General features: G+C 51.8%; 1 protein-coding gene across 4 annotated transcripts in view; it reads right to left on the bottom strand.

Moving 5' to 3' along the window:
- Nucleotides 1-1,422: 1,422 nt before the first annotated feature.
- Nucleotides 1,423-24,791, bottom strand: part of LOC116938941 (uncharacterized) — a 41,965-nt gene continuing 18,596 nt past the window's right edge. For all 4 annotated transcript variants that reach the window (XM_032946696.2, XM_032946695.2, XM_032946694.2 and 1 more), the window contains 14 exons: nucleotides 23,590-23,833; nucleotides 22,899-22,984; nucleotides 21,209-21,435; nucleotides 18,315-18,784; nucleotides 17,855-17,923; nucleotides 16,687-16,779; nucleotides 15,955-16,028; nucleotides 13,398-13,482; nucleotides 11,922-12,922; nucleotides 10,692-10,752; nucleotides 9,350-9,426; nucleotides 8,300-8,565; nucleotides 6,100-6,352; nucleotides 1,423-5,958 (listed from right to left, as the gene is read on the bottom strand). In XM_032946696.2, the coding sequence (XP_032802587.2) occupies nucleotides 5,890-5,958; nucleotides 6,100-6,352; nucleotides 8,300-8,565; nucleotides 9,350-9,426; nucleotides 10,692-10,752; nucleotides 11,922-12,922; nucleotides 13,398-13,482; nucleotides 15,955-16,028; nucleotides 16,687-16,779; nucleotides 17,855-17,923; nucleotides 18,315-18,784; nucleotides 21,209-21,435; nucleotides 22,899-22,984; nucleotides 23,590-23,833 (3,075 nt within the window). In that variant the 3' untranslated portion in view covers nucleotides 1,423-5,889. The remainder of the gene's footprint in view (nucleotides 5,959-6,099; nucleotides 6,353-8,299; nucleotides 8,566-9,349; nucleotides 9,427-10,691; nucleotides 10,753-11,921; nucleotides 12,923-13,397; nucleotides 13,483-15,954; nucleotides 16,029-16,686; nucleotides 16,780-17,854; nucleotides 17,924-18,314; nucleotides 18,785-21,208; nucleotides 21,436-22,898; nucleotides 22,985-23,589; nucleotides 23,834-24,791) is intronic.

Below are 24,791 nucleotides of genomic sequence, written 5' to 3'. Positions count from 1 at the left end.
TGTGGAGAGACACGCTCACTCTGTGTGGAGAGACACACTCACTCTGTGTGGAGAGACACACTCACTCTGTGTGGAGAGACACTCACTGTGTGGAGAGACACACTCACACTGCGTGGAGAGACACGCTCACTGTGTGGAGAGACACGCTCACTCTGTGTGGAGAGACACGCTCACTGTGTGGAGAGACACGCTCACTGTGTGGAGAGACACTCAGTGTGGAGAGACAAGCTCACTGTGTAGAGAGACACACTTACTCTGTGTGGAGAGACACACTCACTCTGTGTGGAGAGACACGCTCACTCTCTGCGTGGAGAGACACTCACTCTGTGTGGAGAGACACGCTCACTCTCTGCGTGGAGAGACACACTCACTCTGTGTGGAGAGACACGCTCACTCTCTGCGTGGAGAGACACACTTACTCTGTGTGGAGAGACACGCTCACTCTCTGCGTGGAGAGACACACTCACTCTGTGTGGAGAGACACGCTCACTCTCTGCGTGGAGAGACACACTCACTCTGTGTGGAGAGACACGCTCACTCTCTGCGTGGAGAGACACACTCACTGTGTGGAGAGACACGCTCACTCTCTGCGTGGAGAGACACACTCACTCTGTGTGGAGAGACACGCTCACTCTGTGTGGAGAGACACGCTCACTCTCTGCGTGGAGAGACACACTCACTGTGTGGAGAGACAAGCTCACTCTCTGTGAAGAGAGACACACTCACTCTGCGTGGAGAGACACACTCACTCTGTGTGGAGAGACACGCTCACTCTCTGCGTGGAGAGACACACTCACTGTGTGGAGAGACACGCTCACTCTCTGCGTGGAGAGACACACTCACTGTGTGGAGAGACACACTCACTCTGTGTGGAGAGACACTCACTCTGTGTGGAGAGACACGTTCACTCTCTGCGTGGAGAGACACACTCACTCTGTGTAGAGAGACACACTCACTCTGTGTGGAGAGACACACTCACTCTGTGTAGAGAGACACGCTCACTCTGTGTGGAGAGACACACTCACTGTGTGGAGAGACACACTCACTCTGCGTGGAGAGACACACTCACTCTGTGTGGAGACACACTCACTCTGTGTGGAGAGACACATTCACTCTCTGCGTGGAGACACGCTCACTCTGTGTGGAGACACACTCACTCTGTGTAGAGACACACTCACTCTGTGTGGAGAGACACACTCACTCTGTGTGTGGAGAGACACTCAACTCTGTGTGGAGAGACACACTCACTGTGTGGAGAGACACACTCACTCTGTGTATAAATATGAACAGCGGAGCACGACCATAAAGTGCTTTGGAGGCACGCGACTCGCAATGCCTCATCAATGCGTGCCCCCCCGCCCCCCCCGCAGAGAGTTACCTCCGAACTATCATCCGCAACACCACCACCGGCAGGGCACGACGACATTTTGATGCACTTTATTTTACAAAGTCCCGCCAAGTAACCTCGCAACAAACCACGATCCCTACAGATCAACAGCTCCACACCAAAAGGCAATCGCCGTCGTACGGAATTGGGATTCACCCCCCCTCCTCCTCCTCCTCCCGAAGGTACGCCGCTCGTCCGCTTCTCGTCCAGTGGCCGTTCATCTTCGTCGGCAAGGAGCCATGATCAGCGCAGAGTTGGGAGCGGTGGGGGGGGGTGGTGGTTCAGCGGATTTACTCCCCACCCCACCCCCGGCACCTCGCTTGCTCAACGCTTCATTCAAAGCGAGGTCACAGAGGTCAGCCGAAGGCCTCCTCCGATCCTCCACGACCTGTGATCTCCCCCCCCCACCAACCACCACCAACCACCACGGCTTCATTAACACCGCGCACATGTGTTTTGGGTGCAAGGGTGAGGGGCATTGTGTGCGCGCGCAGTCATCCACGGTGGGGGCCCGTCCATCCCCGGCAGCCGATGACCGGTCCCCTGCCAAAACGGGTGGGGGTGGAAACCTGCAGCTTCCCCCAAACAAACTGAACCACCAGTTTGGAATAAGTCCCACAGTGTGAAACAGAAATAGCATTTACAATACTTGACAAGATGCTCCACACTCCCTACTCGAACCCCACACGTCAGCCCCTTCATAGAAAACCGAACATCTTGCACATCTATATTCCTGTGGATGTGTGTGTTTTGTTTTAACGAGTCGCTGTGGGTACTGTATGCGTCACAATGTCGACCGATCTCGCGCCCATCTCAAACACCGACACTTGGGGAGAACTGTCTTTTGCTATTTAAACGCGCCTTTAAAGGTTACTTTGTAAAGATTACAACAGGTTCAAGTAATTTTCATCAATTAACAAAATACACAAGTTAAAGTTGGGAAGGGCGGCACGGGGAGCGGTGCGCGCTGACGATTCCTGTCGGCATGAACTGCCAGTGAGACGCTGAGAGAGGTAAGGGGATGATCGTCTTCATCACCTCCAAGAGTCGTAGTAGTATCATCACAGAGACGTACGATACAAATCAATCGGCAATTGCACGTCGGCAGGATTTAAACCGTCAGCAGCTCAACCCCCCCCACCCCCAATCCCGTGCGTGAATTTGGGCAATATGGGTCCTCGACAAAGGATCACAAAGACATTGGTGGACGTAACAAAAAAAATACTGGGACACCTCGCCAGGGAAAACGGCGGAGAGGGGGAACGGGTAATAATCCAGACAGGGAGCCAACGCGCCAGATGGCATGAGGAGTGAGAGAGCAAAGGCCGGGGCAGGGAGAAATATGAACACAAAAATACGGAACAGAAACTGATCGAGTAAACCTCCACGTCAAAGGCATAAAATCCAACATACATGTGCTTACAAATAAAAAAAATGACATCGCCATCAAGAGATTCAAAATATAAATGGTTTCAAGTAGAGCTGGACGGAGTCAATGCCACAGCCTCGCAGCTCCCTCCTCGGTCTCGTCATCATCATCATCATCGTCGTCGTCTCCACCAACGCCTCCAGGTTTCAACCACAGCCGCGGTCCCACAACTTCTTCAGACACGGCCGTCATTACGGCAAATGTAACATTAACATTTGACGAGACTTATAAAAAAGGCGATAGAATGGGTACACTCTTGTGGAGCCAGAGAGATCAAGGGGCAATTTGAATTCAAAGGGTCGACTATTTGAATAGGCCTAATGAATGACCCAGCCGTACGCCTGCTTGTTAACGAGGAATTGCATTGTCCCATTCCAGCGGCTGAAAATATTTGACGCCTTCTACTTTTCAAACGCAGGATTCGCATAATCTCCACGCTCTGTAATGCCGACATCTGGAAAGGCTCGAGCTATCCCACCTGGCCACCGGTGTGGGGAGGTTGCACGCACATATTGGACACTCGCTGGGTTTACATTACGAGTCACTTCGCGTGAACGCAGACGGCAGTCCGTAGCGCAGGCGACCCACGCGAGGCAGCTTCACTTTCTGCACGTGCAGTTAAAGATTGAAACAAATATTTCACCCAACAGCCGCCACGAGCCTACTTGAATCCGCAAAGTGCCAATGAGAATCTCTGTCGGAATATGAATGTGTGCGAGTGGCCAGATTAAAATGCGCGCGGTCGATTGCGGACAGCGAGACACGGGGGGGGGGGGGGGGGTTGCAGTCAATAATACAAATGTGGACTTAGGAATGTGGAATGGCCAATGAAGCTATGTACGTGGATGGCAAGGATTTAAAGTGTGATTAGGTGTAAGGGGCTCGGGCCAGGGCAGAGAGATGTGGCACACGCGCAAAAAAACAAAAATCACACACCGCAGCCCCTATTTCGATTCAGAAGGCGACGTGGCCGTCAGGGCAACGTAGCTGCGGCGTTGTTCGTTTAAAGAGGCAGCACATGGTCAGCCAAGTCGCAGCGTGGTCACACTCTACGAGAGCAGTCGGGCGTGATTGGATCAAGAGCCACTGAGCAGTCAACGTGAAGGAGGAGGATCCGTGCATATATTAGACATCCGACTGCCGGCAAACCCAACGAAGCCGCTCCCATTTTCAAAAACCACTGCGGTGCACAGCCCCAGTGGGGGGAGGGGGGTCATTGTAATGTGAGGGGCATTGTCCTCACTGCCCAATCGTCCCAGTGAAGCCGTGAGTCTGGCAGAGGGGGCGATGCGACTCAACGGTGCGACAAACCAAACGCCGAGGGGTTTCTTAGGCGCGTGCGTGTTTATCCACACGCTGACGTGAGCTCCATGAATTAGATGCAAAATGCAATCAATTTCTCGTCCCAATAGCACATGAAGCTTTTGCGCAAAGAATCGTAGCGGTAAATTCACGACTCTTTTTTTTCCCCCCTCTCAGTGAGAAAATAATTGTGTTTCTTTTCTTCACCTGTTACATGGCCATGAATGCCAGCCGCTATCCGGACAGGATCACTTATGGACACACACTTTGGTTTGCTTGGCATTCACCGGTAGAGAAGTAACCATGTTTTATGTGGCCTTGCAGAGAAGACTCTCATTCGAAGGTGTACTCAAGTAACATGATTGCAAAATCAAACTTTGGGATGGTCTCAACGAAATAAAAAAAACGTTTATTTCTGGTGGCAGAAAAGTGGATGTGCAATTGCAGGGATTCTCGCAATGGCACATCCACTTACAAACCCTTTCCTCCCTCGAACAGACGTGTCCCTCACCAAAACTCGCTTCCCTCCGCCCTAAAGGCAAGAACGCTCCACCCACCCTTCAATTTTGACTTCACCAAACTCATCCCCCTGGACCAATAATACCACTCAAACTGTGGCTCGAGCAGCCTTGGGGGAGCTGCCCACCGGTTGTAAAGCGCTCTGGCACCAGAGGTACTCTCCCGCGTGGGACTTGCGACCTGGTGCAGCTGTTCCCCACTGCTCTGATAGGAGTCGATATGTTAGTGCAGTCATATGTGGCATCATTTACATCTTAGTGCACACCTGAAAATCAAAGCCTACGACGATGCAAGTCTGCGCATGTCAGTGGTCAGAGACTGCACACATCACTCCAATGTTCAAAGGGAAACATTTTGGTTACATCCCAGCGGCTAAGCTGCTCAAACCAAACACTGCGAATCCATGTGCGGCGCCATCACGGTAATCGGTTATGAGCAATGTCAGTGTAAGACGTCCTCTGATCGGCTGTTGGCGGTCCGGTCCGATGCCTCCCGACGGAGTTGCATAACGTTTGTGCCCCCTCGCGAATAACCAGGTCGGCTGTATCGTCTTCACGAGCGGAGCCGTGTCCCGGTTCACGAGCGGAGCCGTGTCCAGGTTCACGAGTGGAGCCGTGTCCAGGTTCACGAGTGAAGCCGTGTCCAGGTTCACGAGTGAAGCTTGTGTCCAGGTTCACGAGTGAAGCTCGTGTCCAGGTTCACGAGTGAAGCTCGTGTCCAGGTTCACGAGTGAAGCTCGTGTCCAGGTTCACGAGCGGAGCTTGTGTCCAGGTTCACGAGCGGAACTTGGGTCCAGGTTCACGAGTGAAGCTCGTGTCCAGGTTCACGAGTGGAGCTTGTGTTCAGGTTCACGAGGGGAACTTGTGTTCAGGTTCACGAGGGGAACTTGTGTCCCGCTTCACGAGCGGAACTCATGTCCCGCTTCCCGAGTGGAGCTTGTGTCCAGGTTCACGAGCGGAACTCGTGTCCAAGTTCACGAGTGAAGCTCGTGTCCAGGTTCACGAGCGGAACTCATGTCCAGGTTCACGAACGGAGCCGTGTCCAGGTTCACGACTGGAGCTTGTGTCCCGGTTCACGAGTGGAGCTCGTGAACCTGGACACGACCAGAGCTCGTGTCCCGGTTCACGAGTGGAGCTCGTGTCCCGGTTCACGAGCGGAGCCGTGTCCAGGTTCACGACCGGAGCTTGTGTCCAGGTTCACGAGCGGATCTCATGTCCCGGTTCCACAGACTCCGTTGGCCGTCACTCGCAAATCAAAAGAGGTTTTCTTCAAATGTTGCCATGAGGTCCTTTTGGAAATTCATATCAATGGTTCCTGCCAGCTGCATGCACACACAAACACACGCACGTAAAATTAATTAAAAAAAACAGGCCGCCGTAGCATCGCGGGTTTTAACTCGTGCAATTGACAAGTTTTCTCTGGGGCAAATGAAACCGTTCGAACGAAGTGCAATAATTCTCACCGCCTCTCTCCTTCGCCTCTCCTGCTCCCGCTGCCTCGCGATCTCCCTCTCCCGCTCCTTCGCGGCCTGCTGCTTATGCAAATCATGTGGAGCCTGCTGCTGCTGCTGCTGATGATGCTGCTGCATGTCCATGTCTGTGTGCATGGCCTGCACGTGGTGCTCCAGTTCAATCTTCTCGAGCTGTTGCTGCTCTTGCCTCGTCACCTCCTGTGCCCCACGTGGACACTCCATAGACTCCTCCTCATCCCGATCTCTGCGGAAAAACCGCGTGCGCGCACATACGGATCAGCAGGAGGGAACACGCAGGCCAGAACATGAGCGTGCGCACACGAGGGTACGGCAAAACGCATAACGCCACAAGCACGGCGCGCAGTTAGCCTAGCTAATGAGGAAAGACTCTGATAATTAGTTCTCTTTAATATCGACGTTATATATCTTTAAATGGCTACATCACGATGAGACCAATTAAGAGAGAAGCTTCCTGTTACATATTACAACTGCCTAATCTGCAAGGTACTGAGCATTTACAATTCTAACTCATCTTTAAAGCACAGCGGGGAAATTGTTAGTTTTACAATTGATAGTTTTAGGCAATGTATGTATGTTTAACTTCTTTCGCACTGCGCGCAGCCGTAGCCAACTGTGCTAATCGGAGGTGCGGGGAAAGAACAACAAACTAAACACAAGCAATGCACACTGCCACTATAATTGCTGACACTAGCCTGCCATTGTTGAACACACCGCTGTAACGGTGGCAATGGACAACATTCAGATTTGACATGGTAGCACCATTTTAAGCATACTTTCCCAGTCTCCTGAACAAGGCCAAAAAAACGAAATCGCCGTCACTGTGCCCAATCTTGTAAATTGAACAGGGCCAAGCCTGATTAGTACTTGAATAGGAGATGGCCCGGGGATACTAGGTGATAACAGAGCGCCGCAGTGACGAGATGTTAACTTTCTCGTCCGATATACAGGAGGTTGTGGGTCCGATCCCAACCCTGACACCTGTATATTTGGAGTTTGCACGTTCTCCCCGTGGTTGCGTAGATTCTTCTCCAGGTACTCCGGTTTTTCCTCTCCACATTTAGAACACATTTAACACGTCGGCTTTTGCGACCAATATCTGATGAAGCTAGCTGTAATTACTGGCGAAACGTCGTACTTAAGATTGGAAATCTTGATTTGAAGCTTTCGTGACTTGAGGAATCCACACTCTCTGGTTCTTTCGGTAAAGTCACGTAGATAGAAAAAATAATAAAAGTAAAAAACGTTTCGGTCGCAACACAATTGGCCATCTTCAGGTGAGAATTTTTTTCTTGCTGTTGTGGCTTCATATAGGCACGGGAGGGGAGGGGGAAAAGAGTTTGGCTGTAGGGGTTCGGCACGGGGGGGAGGGAGGAGTCTAACCCCGACAGCCAAACTCCTCCTCCCCCCCCGTTCCTAACTCCTACAGCCAAACTCCTCCTCCCCCCCACCACCTCCCGTGCCTATATAAAGCCACAACAGCAGATAATGTTTCTCACCTGAAGACGGCCGTTTGTGTTGCGACCGAAACGTGTTTTCTTTTATTATTTTTTCTTCTATCTACGTGACTTTACCGAAAGAACCAGAGAATACAGATTGTAAATGTTGTTGATTTGCTCTCCAACACACCGGTGTGCTGTACTCGTAACAAATTGGCATGTTCTGTTTACGTGATAAACTTTACTAATTGGCTGTGTCGGGTGGTGGCGGGTTTAATGACATTTATATTTTCGCAATCCAACCCAAAAAACACTATATTATGGATTTATAATCAACTTGCATTCAAGAATATTTGGCTGCTACTATAAATGTCCACATGATAAGCCACTTCGTTGGGCTATCATTTGTAGCCAGGTCACTTCTGAAAAAAGAGCTACATAGCTAAGTGGGCCTTACCTGCTAAAATAAAAAAAATAGTTCAGTTTGAGTTGAGCATAGGCTTTGGCTGCAAGGTGACCTAGGATGTGGGAGCACAGCGAAATGTTTTTTGAAACTGCTGAGAGCCCTCGGTGTCACGGCATTGCGCACGTGAGTGTCCTCCGGGTTTACGCACCAACACGCATGCAGGAACTCGCGAGCCGCGTCTTGAGATGCAGCGGTCGTGGCTCTGTAAATGAAATCTGTGATGCGGAAGTGGCAAATTCCCCCCCCCCCCCACCTCCCCCTCCATCACCTTTGTCGCTGCTCCTTCTCAGAGTGCTGCAGTTGCATGCGCTTGTACTCCCCCCTCTCACGCTCCCTCCTCTCGCGCTCCTCCTTCTCCCGCGCTGCCCTCTTGAACTGCTCAAAGCTCTCGTTGGCCGCTCGGCCTCCTCCACCGCTTGCCCCGACTCCTCCGCCGCCGCCGCCGCCACCACCGCCGCCGCCGCCACACGAGGCCACCGGGGCAACCATCTTCACCAGGCTGGCCCAGCCACCCATGTTCTTTATTTTCACATCCTGATGACCAACAAATATGGCAACACCACAACAATATTCACGCGGCGCTAAAACGCTGCAACCAAACGACTCCAAGCGCTGCACAACTGCAAGAGTAACAATCGGACAGCGAACGGAGAAAAGGGAAAACTAGTTACACACACAGAGACGACACGGAGAGACCAACCTCCCTCAGTCACACACCGACAGCTCACACTCCGAGCTGCACATCCTCATCCAAGCAAACGTCTCGTGATGGAAGCGAGTTGGTCTCGTTCTTATTGGTGGAAGTGAGTCAGTCTCACTCCGATTGGTGGAAGTGAGCAGGTCTTACTCTGATTGGTGGAAGTGTCTCCAGCATCAAGATCAAGAAGCTTATACCCACAATTCAGTGGTGCATGCAGCACAGGCTGGGAACCACAGCTCTAAATCAACACATGGAGCCACATACTCTCATGAGCAAACAGAGATCCACCGTGCAGCCTTCAACAGACCGTTGGGGCAAGTGCTGTCAGCGAGCACATATGAAGGCCGGCAGGGAGTATGAGCTGGTGGGAGACCAGCACCACGCCCAGCCGTCTTTGTCTTCCCAGTGGCAATGTTTGACACACCACACTCGGGTACTAATTCAAGGCTGAGTTGACCTAGAAGGAAACCCAGTACTGGTTAAGATATCAATCACCGACGTTGGTCATGATCAAGAATGGAACGCCGGTACCCGAGGTCGTAGGTGCAGTGCGGCAGTAACCACCACACTCTTAGCACTGCCCACGCGCATACACTTCACACACTGCAGAACACGCACCTTCTGGGGCTGACCAGGAGGAGCAGCAAGCTTTGGCTTTTCTGGCTCCGGGACTCCAAATAAGAACGCTGTGTCCTCTGCATCCACACACACACATACAGCACGGGCAGCAGCAGCAGCAGCAGCTTGAGTGTCACTGAGCACACCCAAAGACGTAGAACGCCCTGCCACCAGGCGTCTGAAACATGCCGAGTGTTTCTCAACTCCGTGGTCTGTGCACGACGCACCTGTTCAGACTTGACATCAAAAATGTTGGGGGAATTTTTTTTCCCCTTTACTAATTATTCATTTAATTAACTTCTTATTTTTCTCATGCTAGCCGTCGCTCACAGTTGCACTTTACTTAGCGCGCGGTTGCAAATTACTTTGCTCAGTCGGTGGTCGCCGCTGAGGTCGTGACGGGTTTATTTTAATCCTTGTTGCTCTATGCCCTCTGCCACCACCTCCTGCACCGTTCCCGTTCTGCTATACTGTGCAGTGAGGTTCACTTTATTGAGGGTGATATTGCTCAATTGAAGAAACGGGTTAGCTCTTCACTTTTGCAGCGTTGGAGGTGCTGTTTGTTGCTGGCTGCTTGACGTTTTGGGACTTTGGGACTGTGCTCAGCAACTGTGTTTTTTTACACTCGGTAATTATAATAATAATAAACAATCCAAAACGCACAATGTTCAATCGAGAACTCGGAGTGCAGCCAGAGCTCAAAGTCCCACGTACATAGCCTGAACAGGCGGGAGCCTGAACGGGGTGAGAGTCTGAACAGGCGGGAGCCTGAAACGGGGTGAGAGTCTGAACGGGTGAGAGTCTGAAGGGGATGACAGTATGAACGGGGTGAGAGCCTGAACGGGGTGAGATCCTGAACGGGGTGAGAGTCTGAACGGGGTGAGAGTCTGAACGGGTGAGAGTCTGAAGGGGATGACAGTATGAACGGGGTGAGAGTCTGAAGGGGATGACAGTATGAACGGGGTGAGAGCCTGAACGGGGTGAGAGTCTGAAGGGGATGACAGTATGAACGGGGTGAGAGTCTGAAGGGGATGACAGTATGAACGGGGTGAGAGTCTGAACGGGTGAGAGTCTGAAGGGGATGACAGTATGAACGGGGTGAGAGTCTGAAGGGGATGACAGTCTGAACGGGGTGAGATCCTGAACGGGTGAGAGTCTGAAGGGGATGACAGTATGAACGGGGTGAGAGTCTGAAGGGGATGACAGTATGAACGGGGTGAGAGTCTGAAGGAGATGACAGTATGAACGGGGTGAGAGTCTGAAGGGGATGACAGTATGAAGGGGATGACAGTCTGAACGCGGTGTGCAGCGCTGCCTCTGTTCGCAGTGTGCGGCGTCTCACCGTGCAGGCCTGACGGCGACGGAGTGCGCACGTGCTCATCCAGGATTCTCTGCAGCCCGTCCTGCGCGGCAGAGCCACATCCACGCACACGCACACACACTCAGCGAGACCGAGCCATGAGGTGCCCACACATCATCCGGACTGTCAGGCCAGGTGGCTTGGCGGCAGAGCGAGGAGCGTCTCGCAGTCGGAAGGAAGGTCACGAGTTCAAAATCACGGCTGGGGGATTGACTCGGCCAATTTTCCCTCTGGCGTCAATAGAACAGGTGGGGAAGTCAAAAGCGGTTGTCCTACGGGCAGACTGCCCCCAACCATAGGACAGTGGAATTCCCACCACTGGCTCAGGGCTGTAAGCAGATGGGCACCGATGCCTCACCGTCCGTTTGAGCGGAAAGTCAATTTGACTCTGACCTGTATACTGTGCGTGTACGTTGAATTTCTTTCGCACGGTACTTAGCCAACCATGCTAATCGTAGGTGCGGCATACTTTATGGGTATACTTAATGTATACCAAGGGCATACTTTACACATTACTACTATTGTGCTTGTTCACCCAGGGAAGCCTCACCAAGCCTCGAGAAAGCCTTTGTCAGGAGGATCCTGACAAAGTTTTCGCAGGAGGGTGTGATGTTGCTGCTGTGCGCGAACAATCACGCATCGTGCTTGGCTGAAACGCGGTTCTTCGGTCAGGGAACACTTTACGTAACACGGCGGAATGCAAACCGTTGTAATGTCGTTTCGGAGTGGTCGACGACAAGCTACTTTCTCCAGCTGTGCGGCTGGGTGGTATCAGAATTCTGAGTATACACACGGAATGACACAGTACACGGAATGATAGAGTAAGTGGCGACGTACCCTCGTGCCATATCTTTGTCTCACCGTAGCATGGCTACAGGCTGATTTTAGAGCGCAAATGTGATTCAAATTTCCATTTTTGTATTTATTTCCTGTAATGTATATACATGCAATTCCCCGCTTAATGCGGCACCTTTCAAGAACGCATTCAACCGCGTTAAACGAGGAATTACTTAGTTTAGAGGTAATTCTTCGGCACTGGGATGTTTGGCCAGTTACAGAGTGTGTCAAGTATGTATAACTTATTTCGCACCGTACGTAGCCAACCATGCTAATTGAAGGTGCTTCGGGACCAAACTGGAGCACACAGAGGACACCGGTTTCGAGAACACAACGGCCCGGCCCACAAGCCCCGTCGCCCCGTGCAGCACTCACCAATCCCGGCGAGGACTGTGGGGAGCTGAGGCTGAGGGGCGAGAGGGCGCGGCCGACCCCGAAAGCGTCGCCGGACAAGGCGTCGAAGCTCATCCTGTCCTGCGAGCCGCCCAGCACGCCGTGCGAGAACGGCCCATCGCTCCCAAACTCGGAGAACTCGGACGAGTCGCGCAGCGGGGAGATGACGCCGTGCGCGCCGTCCTGGCTGGACGCCGCGTCGTGCTGCAACTCGCTCTGGGAGAACGTCTGGTGAAACGAGTGTTGCGTGAACGGAGCGCTCTGCTGCGGTGGCTGAGGCAAGGAACCCTGGGAATAGTCCTGTTGCATGTGCTCCATCGAAGCGAAGACGGGCTGCTGTTCCAAAGGATTGTGGGCGTACGCCTCTTGATCTTGATGCTGGAGCACATCTTGAGAGGCCAGGCGCTCCGTCTGGTCGCCCTGGCGAGCGTGCTGCCGCAAGGCGTCGTGCGTGACCTCCGACGCGTGACAACTCGCGCCGTGCGCCAGCATGCTCTGCGCATGCTGCAGCTGCGCGCCGGCCGCGTGCGGCGCGTGGAGGCCCTGGTGCTGTAACTGCGGCGCCACCGTGCCGGGAGAGAGCACGCGCGGCGCGTCCGAGCGCGCAGGGCGACCCTGGGAGAGCCGCAGGTCCGGCGAGAGTGCCGCGTGGGAGCTCGCCGCCATCGCCGCCGCCGCCGCCGCCGGACGCGACGCGCCGCGCTGCGGCTCGTCGAGCTGCTGCGCGTGCGCCGGCGGCGCGCCGGGCGCGAGCGCCGTGGCGTGCCGAGCGTATGGCGCCGCGGGGGGCGCCTCGGGCAGGCACGGGGGGGCGGCGGCGCGAAGAGAGGCGGGCGGCGGCGGTGCCGCCGCCGCCGCCGCGGGGAGAGGGACGGGGCTCTGCGTGTACGGGGCCAGCGAGCCGGAGCTCTGCGCTTTCGGAGGTCGGGGGGCGGCTTTCGTGCTCGGTCGCGAGGGCTGGGGCGGAAGGCTGCTGTGGAACGCTGGAAAAGAAAACGCGAGCGATGGCCCCGTTACAACCACCACGCACACCACGGGGGCTCAGCGTGCGCGCCGGAACCTCTCCACGCTGGACTCGAGTAAGCCAGAATTTGGGGGCAACAAAATAAACAGAGCTACGAACCCCCCCAGAAAGAATATTGTCCACACGCTCGTGAAGCTGCACACGGTAGGCGACGGCGCAAAGCTCAATGCAGATCGCGTGTGGGAAACATGAGCTACGACTTTCGACGGCAGCAAATGCAAGACGACGTCGCCATGCAGCGGCAATTATCGAGCTACGTGCTTATCTGTTCACGGCAGTCAGTGGACCTGTGCCCTTGGGACACCCTCGGTCGTCCACGCTTGAGCTACCATGGGTCTCCTGTCTCAATTATCGTTAACCAGCGGCCCACCGGGACACAGCAGCTACGAACCCCCCAGAATGAACGACCAAGGCACGAGCGTGGTCCTGCACACCTGGAGTGACGGGGAGGGTGGTTGCCGTGGACACCACGTAGGAGTGCGGGAGCCTCTCGTTCGATTCTCCCGGTAACGCGGTCATCTGCAAGGATAACGATAAGCGCGGTTAGCCTCGGCTTTACGCTCTACGCTTCGGCCTGTTGCCTCTGAGACGGCAGCCTTCACACCAACGTTTAGCTATTGCCTCTTGAGCATTGAATGCTGGCGTCTGCCCGTGTCGGGTCGAGTTGATTTTTTTAAGCAAGTGAGAGAACTCCAAGAGACCAGGATAGTCTCATTTGTTCGAGTGACCTGGGTCGCCAAACTGAACAAAGGAAAAACTAATTATGCACAAGTACAGTAGTAGTTCACTGACATCGGTTAACAGTTTTTTCAGTTAACGTTTCGCCTCCCGTAGACCTCCCCTGGTTTCGACTAACTGTAAATGTTGGTTCACGGCACGTTCACGTTATGCACGCGGGCGCCAATTTCGGCCAATCCGAGAGCTCGGAAGTGGGGCTAGGCCATGCCCTCAGCTGTCTATGAGCGTTTAGACCTCGACTGGCTTTGTTTACATTGTTTTTTGTTTTGGCAGTCGGAGAAGCTCTCTTGCCGACGCAGTGATTTTTACAAATTTTTCAACTTGAGTATATTCGATGACCAGTTATTTTGGTCAACAGCAGTTTTCGTGGAACAGATGACAAACGTTAACCGAGGGACCACTGTACAGCGATGAAAACAACATATATCAGTGCAAAAACAAGCGTGTCACCTGATAAATGTAAAATTATTGCACAAATATGAATCAATACTAAATAATAAAATCCCTGTAGCGGTCAGCTGGGGCAGTTAATTTTTACACTGATCACAACACAATTATAACGACGCTACAGAGCCATGAAACAGACATAGGATGATATTCTTTGGTCCTTACGGTAAAGTCACGAAGATAGAAAAAAAGAATAATAAAAATAAAGCGAATGAAAATAAAAATTCGAAAAAATACAAATACTGTAGCCTGGTTCTTAATTGGAGTGTGTACTGGCAGTCTATCATGTAGACTGTAGCCTAGTTATTAAGTTTGTTGAGTGTACTGGCAGTCTATAATGTAGACTGTGGCCTAGTTATTAAGTTTGTTGAGTGTACTGGCAGTCTATAATGTAGACTATAGCCTGGTTTTGAACCTCGGTGAGTGTACTGGCAGTCTATAATGTAGACTGTAGCCTGGTTCTTAACCTCGGTGAGTGTTCTGGCAGTCGAAATTGTTTGTGTGTGTAGCTACCATCATTAAGTAGGTTATTGTACACGGGGTCATCATGGACAAAACCGTGTACAATAACAACACATTCCAGCGGAGGGAGCTGGTAGGAACGTTGGGTTGCTCGGTCAATGGCCAGGGTCAACGGCGGCACCACGTGGTGTATTCCACAAATATGCCCGACTGTGAGGGCAGGCACAAGCCGGCGTGAGTAGGTTAAACGTTGAGTTTCATAAGGGCACCACGGGGTGACCAGCCCCTCCCCACCCAGCCCCTCCCCACCCAGCCCCTCCCCACCCAGCCCCTCCCCACCCAGCCCCTCCCCACCCAGTCCCTCCCCACCCAGCCCCTCCCCACCCAGCCCCTCCCCACCCAGCCCCTCCCCACCCAGCCCCTCCCCACCCAGCCACTCCCCACCCTCCCCTCCCCACCCAGCCCCTCCCCACCCAGCCCCTCCCCACCCAGCCACTCCCCACCCTCCCCTCCCCACCCAGCCCCTCTCTCCCCACCCTCTCCTCTCCACCCAGCCCCACCCCTCCCATGTTTGGATGCACGACGGACGGACGCAATAATCCCCCGTGGGCTGGTGGTGTAACCAGGAGGTTCCCACCAGTAAAATTCAGGACCTATTGGCATTAGCTGGTGCTGCTGAGACACTTGGGCTACGCCCATCTCCCAACCTTTATAAACAGTTTGCCTTTAGAGGCTAACCCCCCTTTTCCTGATGACGACCGCTTGTGTTGAGATCAAAACGACGTGGCTTTTTGTTTGTTTTAAATTTTTCAGGCTACAGTATACATTATAGACTGCCAGTACACTCACCGAGGTTAAGATTTTAGAAGAGATGTAATTCCAGGTCTTTGGGGCATTGACAAAGAAGCGAGTGTTTTCGCCCTCGGCACGGCTGTACGTGTGTGTGTGTGCGAGTGTGGTGGAGAGCGGGAGTGCAGCAGTTAGCGCGCTGTGCTGCGAACCGGGCGACCCGGATTCGATTCCCGCTCACGGCCAACACCAGTGACGATTAACTGAAATGGGTCCTGGGACTTCCCAAGGTCGACTCAGCTTCAAATGAGTACCTGGCGCGGTGTATAACCATTGCTACTGGGGAGACAAAGGCGGTGGGGCGTAGTGCTGGCCACCCACCCCATTGTGTGCCGCGCCGGCCTTCACAGGTGCTTGCTAACACAGCACTTGCCCCAACAGTCTGTTCAGGCTATATGGGGGGGATCTCTGTCTTTGTTTGGTGCGCGTGTCCATGCATGTTGAACTTATTTTGCACCGTACGTAGCCAACTGTGCTAATCCATGAGGGCCATACCTGCTCTGTTGACACGTTGCTTTCATTCGCATGCATGTGGGTACTGCTCTCCACCAGAGGGTAGCTCACGCGCCCTAGTAGACCCGTTCACGCACGCACACACACACAGTTTTGTAAGTTATTCCTATACACTCAAAATAACGGTAACAGCAGCTCACTAAAAAAACATTCCAGTCGCCGACAAAATGTAAGCGCACGTAAGCTTCACACGACACCAGACTGGTGGCAGTTGACGTGCACAGCCAATGAACTAGCTCAGCCATGGACTGTAAATGACGGTTGCAGGTTGCAGGTTACACTTCCCTTCGCAAGTCAAACATGTCGTTAGTTTCCATTTTTAATATTTAATATTTATTGGTCTCATTAGAAATGTCTATTGCCAGTTCACTAATGGCAATAAGAGATAAAAATTTTTTTTTTAACTTGAACAATCTCAGGCCAGTGCGATTTGTGTCCGAGAAAAGGCTCACAAGAGATTTTCGCAGCGCCTCCTCTCATCGGCAGTCAGGCTTTCTTAAACCCACGCTGGTCAACCACCAGATGTTTATCAGCAAATTTGTACGTGTAAAGATAAAACACGCAAAAGGGAGATGATGTCATCCGCTTTGCTTAAACTGTTACTTGTGATGTTCTCCACAGCGACGCTTTGCGGCTATTCGGCGCTTCCTGATCACGTGCCGAGGCAACGGAACGAGAGGCCTCACGGGTAAACGTGTGTGTGGGGGACATTACCGATGGCGCTGCTCTCGCTTTCCGATTCCGACTCGGACTCGCAGGCAGAACTGCCGCTCTGCACAGATGTCTCCTGGGGCTCGGGCACCTCCGCTGAACACGAGGAGAGACGGCAGAACGAGGGGGTCGTGAAAAAGTAACCCAAGTTATGGGGGGGGGGGGGGGGGGGGGGTGGCACAGGAGGGGAGGAGGCAGAGGCAAATCACGAGAGCAAAACCTTCAAGTGGATTCACATCACCCTCCTCCGTTGTACGATGTTTAACAATGTTACACCATTGCGGTGCCTGCTTGTAAAACCAAGTCATGGGAAACGTTACGCCTGGTTAGAATAAACATACGCTGCATTGGGTTTTAACTGTTAACATGTAGGCTTCGGGCCCAATATTATTCCTAATAAAGAGTTTTTTATTGGGGTTAGATCGCTTAAGCATAAATGTGTCGTTAAACCAACCACCACCCGACAGCCAATTCGGAAAGGTTTGTCATGTAAACAAAACGTGCCAATTAGTGACTACTTCAGCACACCAATGTGTTGGAGCATAAACCTCGATTTAAATCTGGTTATTGTCTGAAGCTGGTTGTAATCACCAGCGGAGCGGCGTACTTAAATTGTAAATTTCGTGGATTTACAACGCACCGGTGTGCTTAAGCAGTAACTAAATGGAGCTAACTAATTGGCACGTTTTGTTTACGTGACAAACCCTACAAACCCTCCACATTGGCCATGTCTGGTGGCGGTGGCTTGTTTAACGACACATTTATACTTACACAATCTATAACCCACCCCCCAAAAAAAACCTCAATCATGGATGTAACGGTGAGGTCGCGCAGGTGACCAACGTTTACCGCAGAGTAGCGGCCCATTGCGTGTTCGCAAAGCACATGCCGCCGACACCCTGGACACCCTCGCACACGAGTCTCCTTGGCGAGGGATCATCCAGGTGAATCAGTTTCACAAAAATGTAGGCAACAGCGACAGTTCAGCCGAATGTCCACTTCATAGAAGTGCTCGGGTGTTAATACAACTGCCCCTTGTGAGAGTTGACATTTTTACGTACCCCCTACGCGCTTTTACCAAAAGCCGATGATATTGTGCAACCCTACAGGCGTGCGCTCCCACAGGGAAACGACACTGACGTGTGTTTGAACGCGAGGGTTTTGTCGGCACCTTTCTTCACAGCGGCTGCTCGGTTCGGCGGTTTCCGTTCGCCTGAATCTCCGCGCGCCTTCCCTTTGCCTGTAAGGGGAGAGCAAGTCAGAACGTGCCGCACGTTGCGAGCGTGGGAGGTGCAACCTTCAAGGCGGTAACAACGCAGATTTTCGAGCACGCCACACGCAGGCCCAAAAAAACGCGCGAAACACGTGAAAATGTTCGCGTATCGGTCCTTACGCATTAAAAACATACATCCCCATAAGGCACAAGCACAGTCATCTGGGAGCGCACCGTACCAGCAGCATTGGATCAACACGACCCGGTTTGGAATTCATTGCCTCATCATTCCTCTCGAGACAATGCTGGTGAACTGCCGGACGCTTATCGGCAAGGGGACCTCCGTGTGTCGCACACGGGCTCTTGGCTCGACGCACGGGCCATGTGATGCACGTCGCAACGTTAAGCCGAGCATTACCGTGCTGCTGCTGCTGCGGCGCGGCGCGCTGCGCCCGCTTTCGCAGGCAGGCGCCCACGTATCTCTGCAGCTCGCGCAGCGTCGACACCTTGAGCGTCTCGAAGTCGATCTCGATCTCATCGGGGTTGGAGCCGCGCAGCGACGGTTGCCGTGCCTGGATGATGTGCACCACGCGGCCCAGGCGATCGCCCGGCAGCTTGTTGATGTCCAGGCTCAGCTGCCGCTTCTCTTCGTACGACATTGGCGACTTGCTCTGCGGCAAGGAGGGGGCATCGCTCGCCGGGAAGTCGAACAAGTCATCCGACGCGCGGCCCTGGTTGTGGTGCGGAGGCTGCGAGAGTGACCCCCCGATCCCCGCACCTCCCAGGGCCCCCCCGCCGCCTGCCACGGGTAGAGTCGACGAGGACGTGGAGGTCGGCGTCAACGCGCTCCCCGAGGACGTTACGGATCGGCGCGGTTTCCGCAGCGGCCTTCGGGAGAACAAGATCCCGTTACGGGGAAAGGGCGCGCTTGCACGCAAGCAGGCTTGCACAAGGCACGTTGATAAAACAGGAGCTGGGCACGCGCATCCCAGACGGGCATCTTAGTTAAACCACCACGCTCAAGAGCCCGCGACACGTCAGTGACGTCATGCATCTTCCTTAACAGCAGGCCCAAGGGCCAAAAACGTCAAGCAGCCAGCAAAAAAACTGATTCTGCAGATAATTATATTCACTTCAAAGTACTTCTGAGAAGAAATGTATAAACCTTCAAAAGGATAAAGATCAATCTTCTCTAAATGCATTTAATATTTTGCACAAAAAAAAACAAGTTAAAACTACCGATAACTTTCATAACTAATCAAGACTTTACATATAGCACCATATAAAAGCAATGCTTTATTATATGCAATTGTAACAGAAGAAGATCTTTGTACTTGTGTAGCGAGTGACTTCCGAGACACTTCGAGAAGAAGGTTTCTTATTTGTTAAGAGCACACTGGGCGATGCATTGTGTAACGCAGCTACACATAGGCGATCCTAACACGTAGCCCCATCTCCGGCTTCGCTACGCAAGCTGTTCGACCAGCGCAGCGACGGCGAGAGTCTTCAGAAGATCAGCCACGTGGCCGGAGATGAAGAGATGACGACGAACAGCGACGCAGCCAGGACCCAGGACCCGTAACAGCCACGAACCTCTGGTTCGGTCCCCCTTATATCTGTTCCGGCGTGGCCAAGCTCCACCTCTGGCCACGCCCCCTTTCCAGAACCTTCGAGCTGGTTCCCAGATCGACTGACTCCGCCTTTCACCTTTACCCCACAGTTACGCCGCCCTTATAATAAGGCATTATGTAATGCAGCTATGACCGTAATTACCACTCCCGGCCGACAGGTGTCACCCTGGCATTACACTTGTATAAATCTGTTTTTGACGAGTGAGTAGTTTTGATTTAAAGCTTTCGTGACTGCAGTAATTCATATTCTTAGTTTTTTCGGTAAAGTCACGTTGAAGAGAAACAACAAAATAACAAAATGTATATAAAACAATAAAAAATTCTCACGACGTTTCGACCATAACTCAAACGTTTGAGTTATGGTCGAAACGTCGTGAGAATTTTTTATTGTTTTATATACATTTTGTTATTTTGTTGTTTCTCTTCAACGTGACTTTACCGAAAAAACTAAGAATATGAGTGAGTAGTTATTTAAGTTAATTGTGCTTGTGCACCACTGTCAATGCAGCATCACCAAATCATTTTTTTTTAAAGTGAGGCTTTCCTGGGGTAAACAAGCGTGTTGACAAAACACGTTTTCGCAAACGCTGTTCTTCCATTAGGGAACACGTTTCACACAACGCGAAACGTGTCCCGTTATAACGCGGAACGTACACCACTATAATGTGGAATGTGTCCCGTGATAACGTGGAACGAACACTGTTATGAGGAACGGTCCCGTTATAACGCATGCTGTGGTTTTCCCACCTGATGATGATTGCATGTGTTGCAATGGAAACGTCGTGATTTACTTTATTTTATACCTACGTGACTTTATCGAAAGAACCAGAGTATGGATTCCTGCAGTCACGAAAGCTTCAAATCTAGACAATGCACACTGTTATAACGTGGAACGCGCACCATCATAAAACGGAATGTGCACCGTTATAACGCGGTTTCTGAGTGGTCGACGACTAACTACATTTTGGAGCGGTGTGGCTGACAGGCATGAGAATTCTGGGTCTACGTGTGATACAGTACGCGGCGGCATACCCTCATCTCAGTTCTCTGTCTCGCCATGGGATGACGGAAGGCTGATTTTACAGTGCAAATAAGATTCATATTTGCAATGTTTAATTTACCTATTTATGCCCCTACATGTATACATGAATTACTTGCTTAACACAGAACTTTTCAGGAACGCATCTCCTGCGCTAGCAGCCGCCTACCATTGCGATTTAGCTGGTCTGGCCTATGCCTTCCAAACACTGCTGCTAAGTGCAAGCATCATTACCGACTCAGCACTGCCTGGACTTCTGTGGAACACAGGAGGTGCGTTGGACGTGTGCTGGAGTGGATAGTCCTCTACTCAGGACCGGAGACCATCAAAAACAGGGAGTTGCTCGTCTTGTCAACACATAAATGAACAGTATATGGGAAACAAAGCGGTGAGGTGTGGGACGAATCGGGTCCCAGGCTGCAATGGGCTCTCTTTCCCATCAACAGAAGGCGAGAAATGGTGGTAGTGGCGGCTTATGCCCCCACCCAAGATGAACATCAGTGGAGTGATGAGTAGGCTGCTTTCAATGACCTCTTGTTAGCTAAAGTGACCCCGAGGAATGGAGTCACTTTATCGAGTAACGTGAATACAGTGATGCATATGCGCCCGCACACACACGGACAGACACCGTGAAGCACTTACTTTACTGGGAGGCCGGCAGTTCCTCTTTTCAAGTGCTTCTTAGATGCCGCTACCTCTCGGCCCCGTTCCCTCTCTCGTCGTCGCCCCTTCCTCTCCCGTTCCCGCTCCCGCTCGCGCTCCCTCTCGCGCTCCCGCTCCCTCTCGCGCTCCCTCTCCCGCTTCTTGTTGCGAGGCTTCACGAGGGGCGCCTGGGACAGCGCGGCCAGCTGCTCGTGCACGGCTCGCAGCTGGGTGGCGCGGGCGGGCGACAAGGGCGGCAGCGCGAGCGACGGGAGATGGCACGACATCCGGCAACGGAAAAACGGAGAAACACAGAGAGCAGCGGTTGAGGTGGAAGAGGACGCATGGCACCGACATGGCCCGGCGGTAGCCCCATTCGCCACTTGTCGTCAAGGATCACGGTTCGAGTCAAGCGGGCGCCCCGGTTAATACTGCAGTGCGTATTAACCATGAAGATACCACACGCCGTCTGCTTCACGCCGGACATTAAAGATCCCGCGATGACATTCACAAAAGTGGCTTATTGTGTGTCGCAGGATAAATGTGATAGGGGGAATTGGTCACAGCGGGCAGAAAATATCTTTGGAAGTGAAACATTTGTTGTCGTTAGAAAGCAACAGAAGTGCAATGTAGTGATGCGTCAGTTTTGAGGTTTGCCACTGTACACAAGCTCTTTGTATTTGCATATTCGCATGTGGGAAGAGGAGCACTGTTAGCATCACCCGTGTAAGTGGTGAAGATGACATCGCAGCAGCTTAAAAGGTTAACGTTGAAGCCGGTCCAGTTCTCTCGTGTTTAACCAACGCTGCTCAATAAATGCACCACAAGAAGGACATGTGGCTGGCAGGATGTGCAAAGATTACTAATAAAATATTTAATGTGGAGAATGCTATGGTAAGGCATAATCTGCATATTTGTTATTTATAACGTGTATGATTATCGCGCGTTATCCGTTACATAGTTCTGTTGTGAACTGGGAGCCATATGTAATAGAAGAGGGTCGTTGCCTATAAATATCAGGCAGTTCATTAACATTGGTTTTAGGCAAGCGTGACTGCTGATGAGGCAATGAATGTCAAAACCAGTGCATACTTTGTATTACACCAATGGTGCTGAAGAAATGAACTCCCAGAAGGCCGTGTAGCTGACGAGATATGTAAATAATATGTAGTCCCTTCTCCATTAATTCAGTAGTTGCGTTCTTGAAGAACACCAGTGTTATGGAAATATCGCGTTATAATTAACCGAAAGACCCAAAGAATATATAATATGTAATACAGGCTAAAGCACAGTCCCCAATAACAAGTGAGATGCATATGCAGACTGAACAAAGACTGAGGCACGTGGGTAGCATCTCGAAGCATCCCGCTTTGTGATACTACGCCGGGGCAGCCGTATAATGGCGTATTCCTACTCACAATGTGGTTCTGTTCACTCAATTGCATTAGATCCAATTCGCATCTGCGTTATAAAAAAGACGTGATCCCTAAAACATTAACCATCGCGTTATATAGAATTCGCGTGATGAAAACACGAGTTACAGAACATTTGTTTTCTTATGTGGGGGGACAGACATGGGAAGGAGAATTGTCTGCTTATTAATTGTGTTACGTTGGTCGGAGCCCAGATTTTGTGCAAGACCAAGGGTGCACGAGGGTCAGGGGCATCGCTGTGTGGAGACCGCGGGTACCTGCTCCTGCAGCTGCACCAAGCGGTGAGTCCGGTCTTCCTCGCTGCCCGACTCCACGCTCCCCGAGCTCTCCCTGGCTCGCACCACTGGGAACAAAACACCCACATATCCGGCACCAGCTTCCACTTTCAATCCACTCCCTTCTTGCTCGGTCGATTTTCCACGTCAACGTACGCGGAGATTCCCAACTCATGATTTTGCTGATATTTTGCGGAGTGCAAGGATCAGGTCAGGCATGAAGCCAAGACTGCACAATGCAGCTCAGCGACATTGAAGAAGTTAACTACCTCACCTGGTATACAGGCAGTTGTGGGTTCGATTCGGAGCTTGACGCCTGCTGCTGTATATTTAGAGTTTGCGTGTCTCTCTCCCAGTGATCGCGTGGATTTCTCCTCGTGTTCTCTGGTTTTTCCCTCCATATTTAGAAACATGCATTCAGAGTATTTGGCCGCTATAAATGTCCACATGATGAACCACTTCGATGAGCTATCACTTGTGGCCAGGTCACTTCTGAAAAAGGCCTATATATGTCTCAGTGGGCCTTACCTGATAATATAAAAAATAGTTTATAGTTTAGTCGTAGTTTACACCGAGCACTACAGCCGAGCGATTAACGCGACCGTGTATCTGTTTTCAAATTACATGACACACAAGAGTTCCACTGAATACCCAAGGAAGAAATTATATGCACCATTTTTAACGATGCTGTTGTGATCATCAATGTCCTCATCCTCCTCATCAGAGGCGATGCTGCTGCCGTCTGCGGAGCTGTTTCCGAGCGAGCATGTGTCGTTGGAGTGGTTCACGTGGCGACAAATGCCGGGCGACAGGCTCCGCACGGCCGCCGGCATCCTGGCAGGCTGACCGCTCGCCGAGGGGGGCGGGGGGTCGACTGGGTCATCGGGCATCCTCGCAAATCGCATCTCAAACACGTCCTGCATTCACACAAAGACAATGACGGTGCAGCCTTAACAAAATGTTGGGGCAAGTGCTGTTAGCGAGCAGCACCTATGAAGGCCGACACGGTACACGAGGGGGGGTGGGTAGCCAGCACCACGCCTGTCCGTCTTTGACTCCCCCAGTGGCGACGTTTGCACACCGCACCAGATACACTTTTGAGTCGACCTACGGGAGGAGGCCCAGGAGCGGTTCAGATGATCGTCAATGATGTTTGGCGATGAGTGGGAATCGAATTCGGGTCGTTGGGTTCATGGTGCAGCGCGCTAACCGCTACACTACCGCTTCCCACACACACACCCACAAACACAGTCCTCAGTCTCAGCAGACCATCTATCGGCATGCTCAATTCTGCTTGTGAATTTATTGGCATGTGCCACAGGTCTAATCGGTAAAGTTGGTTACAAAATTAAATGATTGAAGACTATTTTTTGTTATCCCACCAATGTTGCCAATTAGATAACATACATTTTCTCTACATATTTCAAAGTAAACTTTCACTTTAAGGGGTTATTTGTAAGAATTACAACATAATAATTAAGGTAGAGGTAAAAGTTAATTTTACAAACGATGCGTAATGTTTATTGCTTTGCTTAATTCCTCATTGTATATACGTTAAATAATGGAATGTACACAAGCAACAACATGCGCAAACCAGCACTGCACATTGCGTATGTGTTGAATTGCGTATTGCTGCGTGTTTCGTGTGTGTGTTTATGTTTATTGCTGTTGTGCCATGTTCCTCACATAATTGGCAAAAACGAAGATCCTGCTATTTTTCCTACTTTTGAGCTCAAATGAAAATTTGAACCGGTTTAAAGCAGCTGTCCGAAACCGAACCTTCGGAGAGAACTTTAGCTCGAACCCCAAACCGTCGCCAAAAGTGAATCCGTTTGACCACGTGATTAGCACTCTTCCCAGTCGTGTACAGTTACA

Source organism: Petromyzon marinus, chromosome 5 (assembly GCF_048934315.1).
Source record: "Petromyzon marinus isolate PM22_M1 ecotype Great Lakes invasive population chromosome 5, UKy_Petmar_22M1.pri1.0, whole genome shotgun sequence".
Taxonomy (NCBI): domain Eukaryota; kingdom Metazoa; phylum Chordata; class Hyperoartia; order Petromyzontiformes; family Petromyzontidae; genus Petromyzon; species Petromyzon marinus.
The sequence above is the reverse complement of the archived record's forward strand: the minus strand, read 5'-3'. Positions and strand labels throughout refer to the sequence as shown.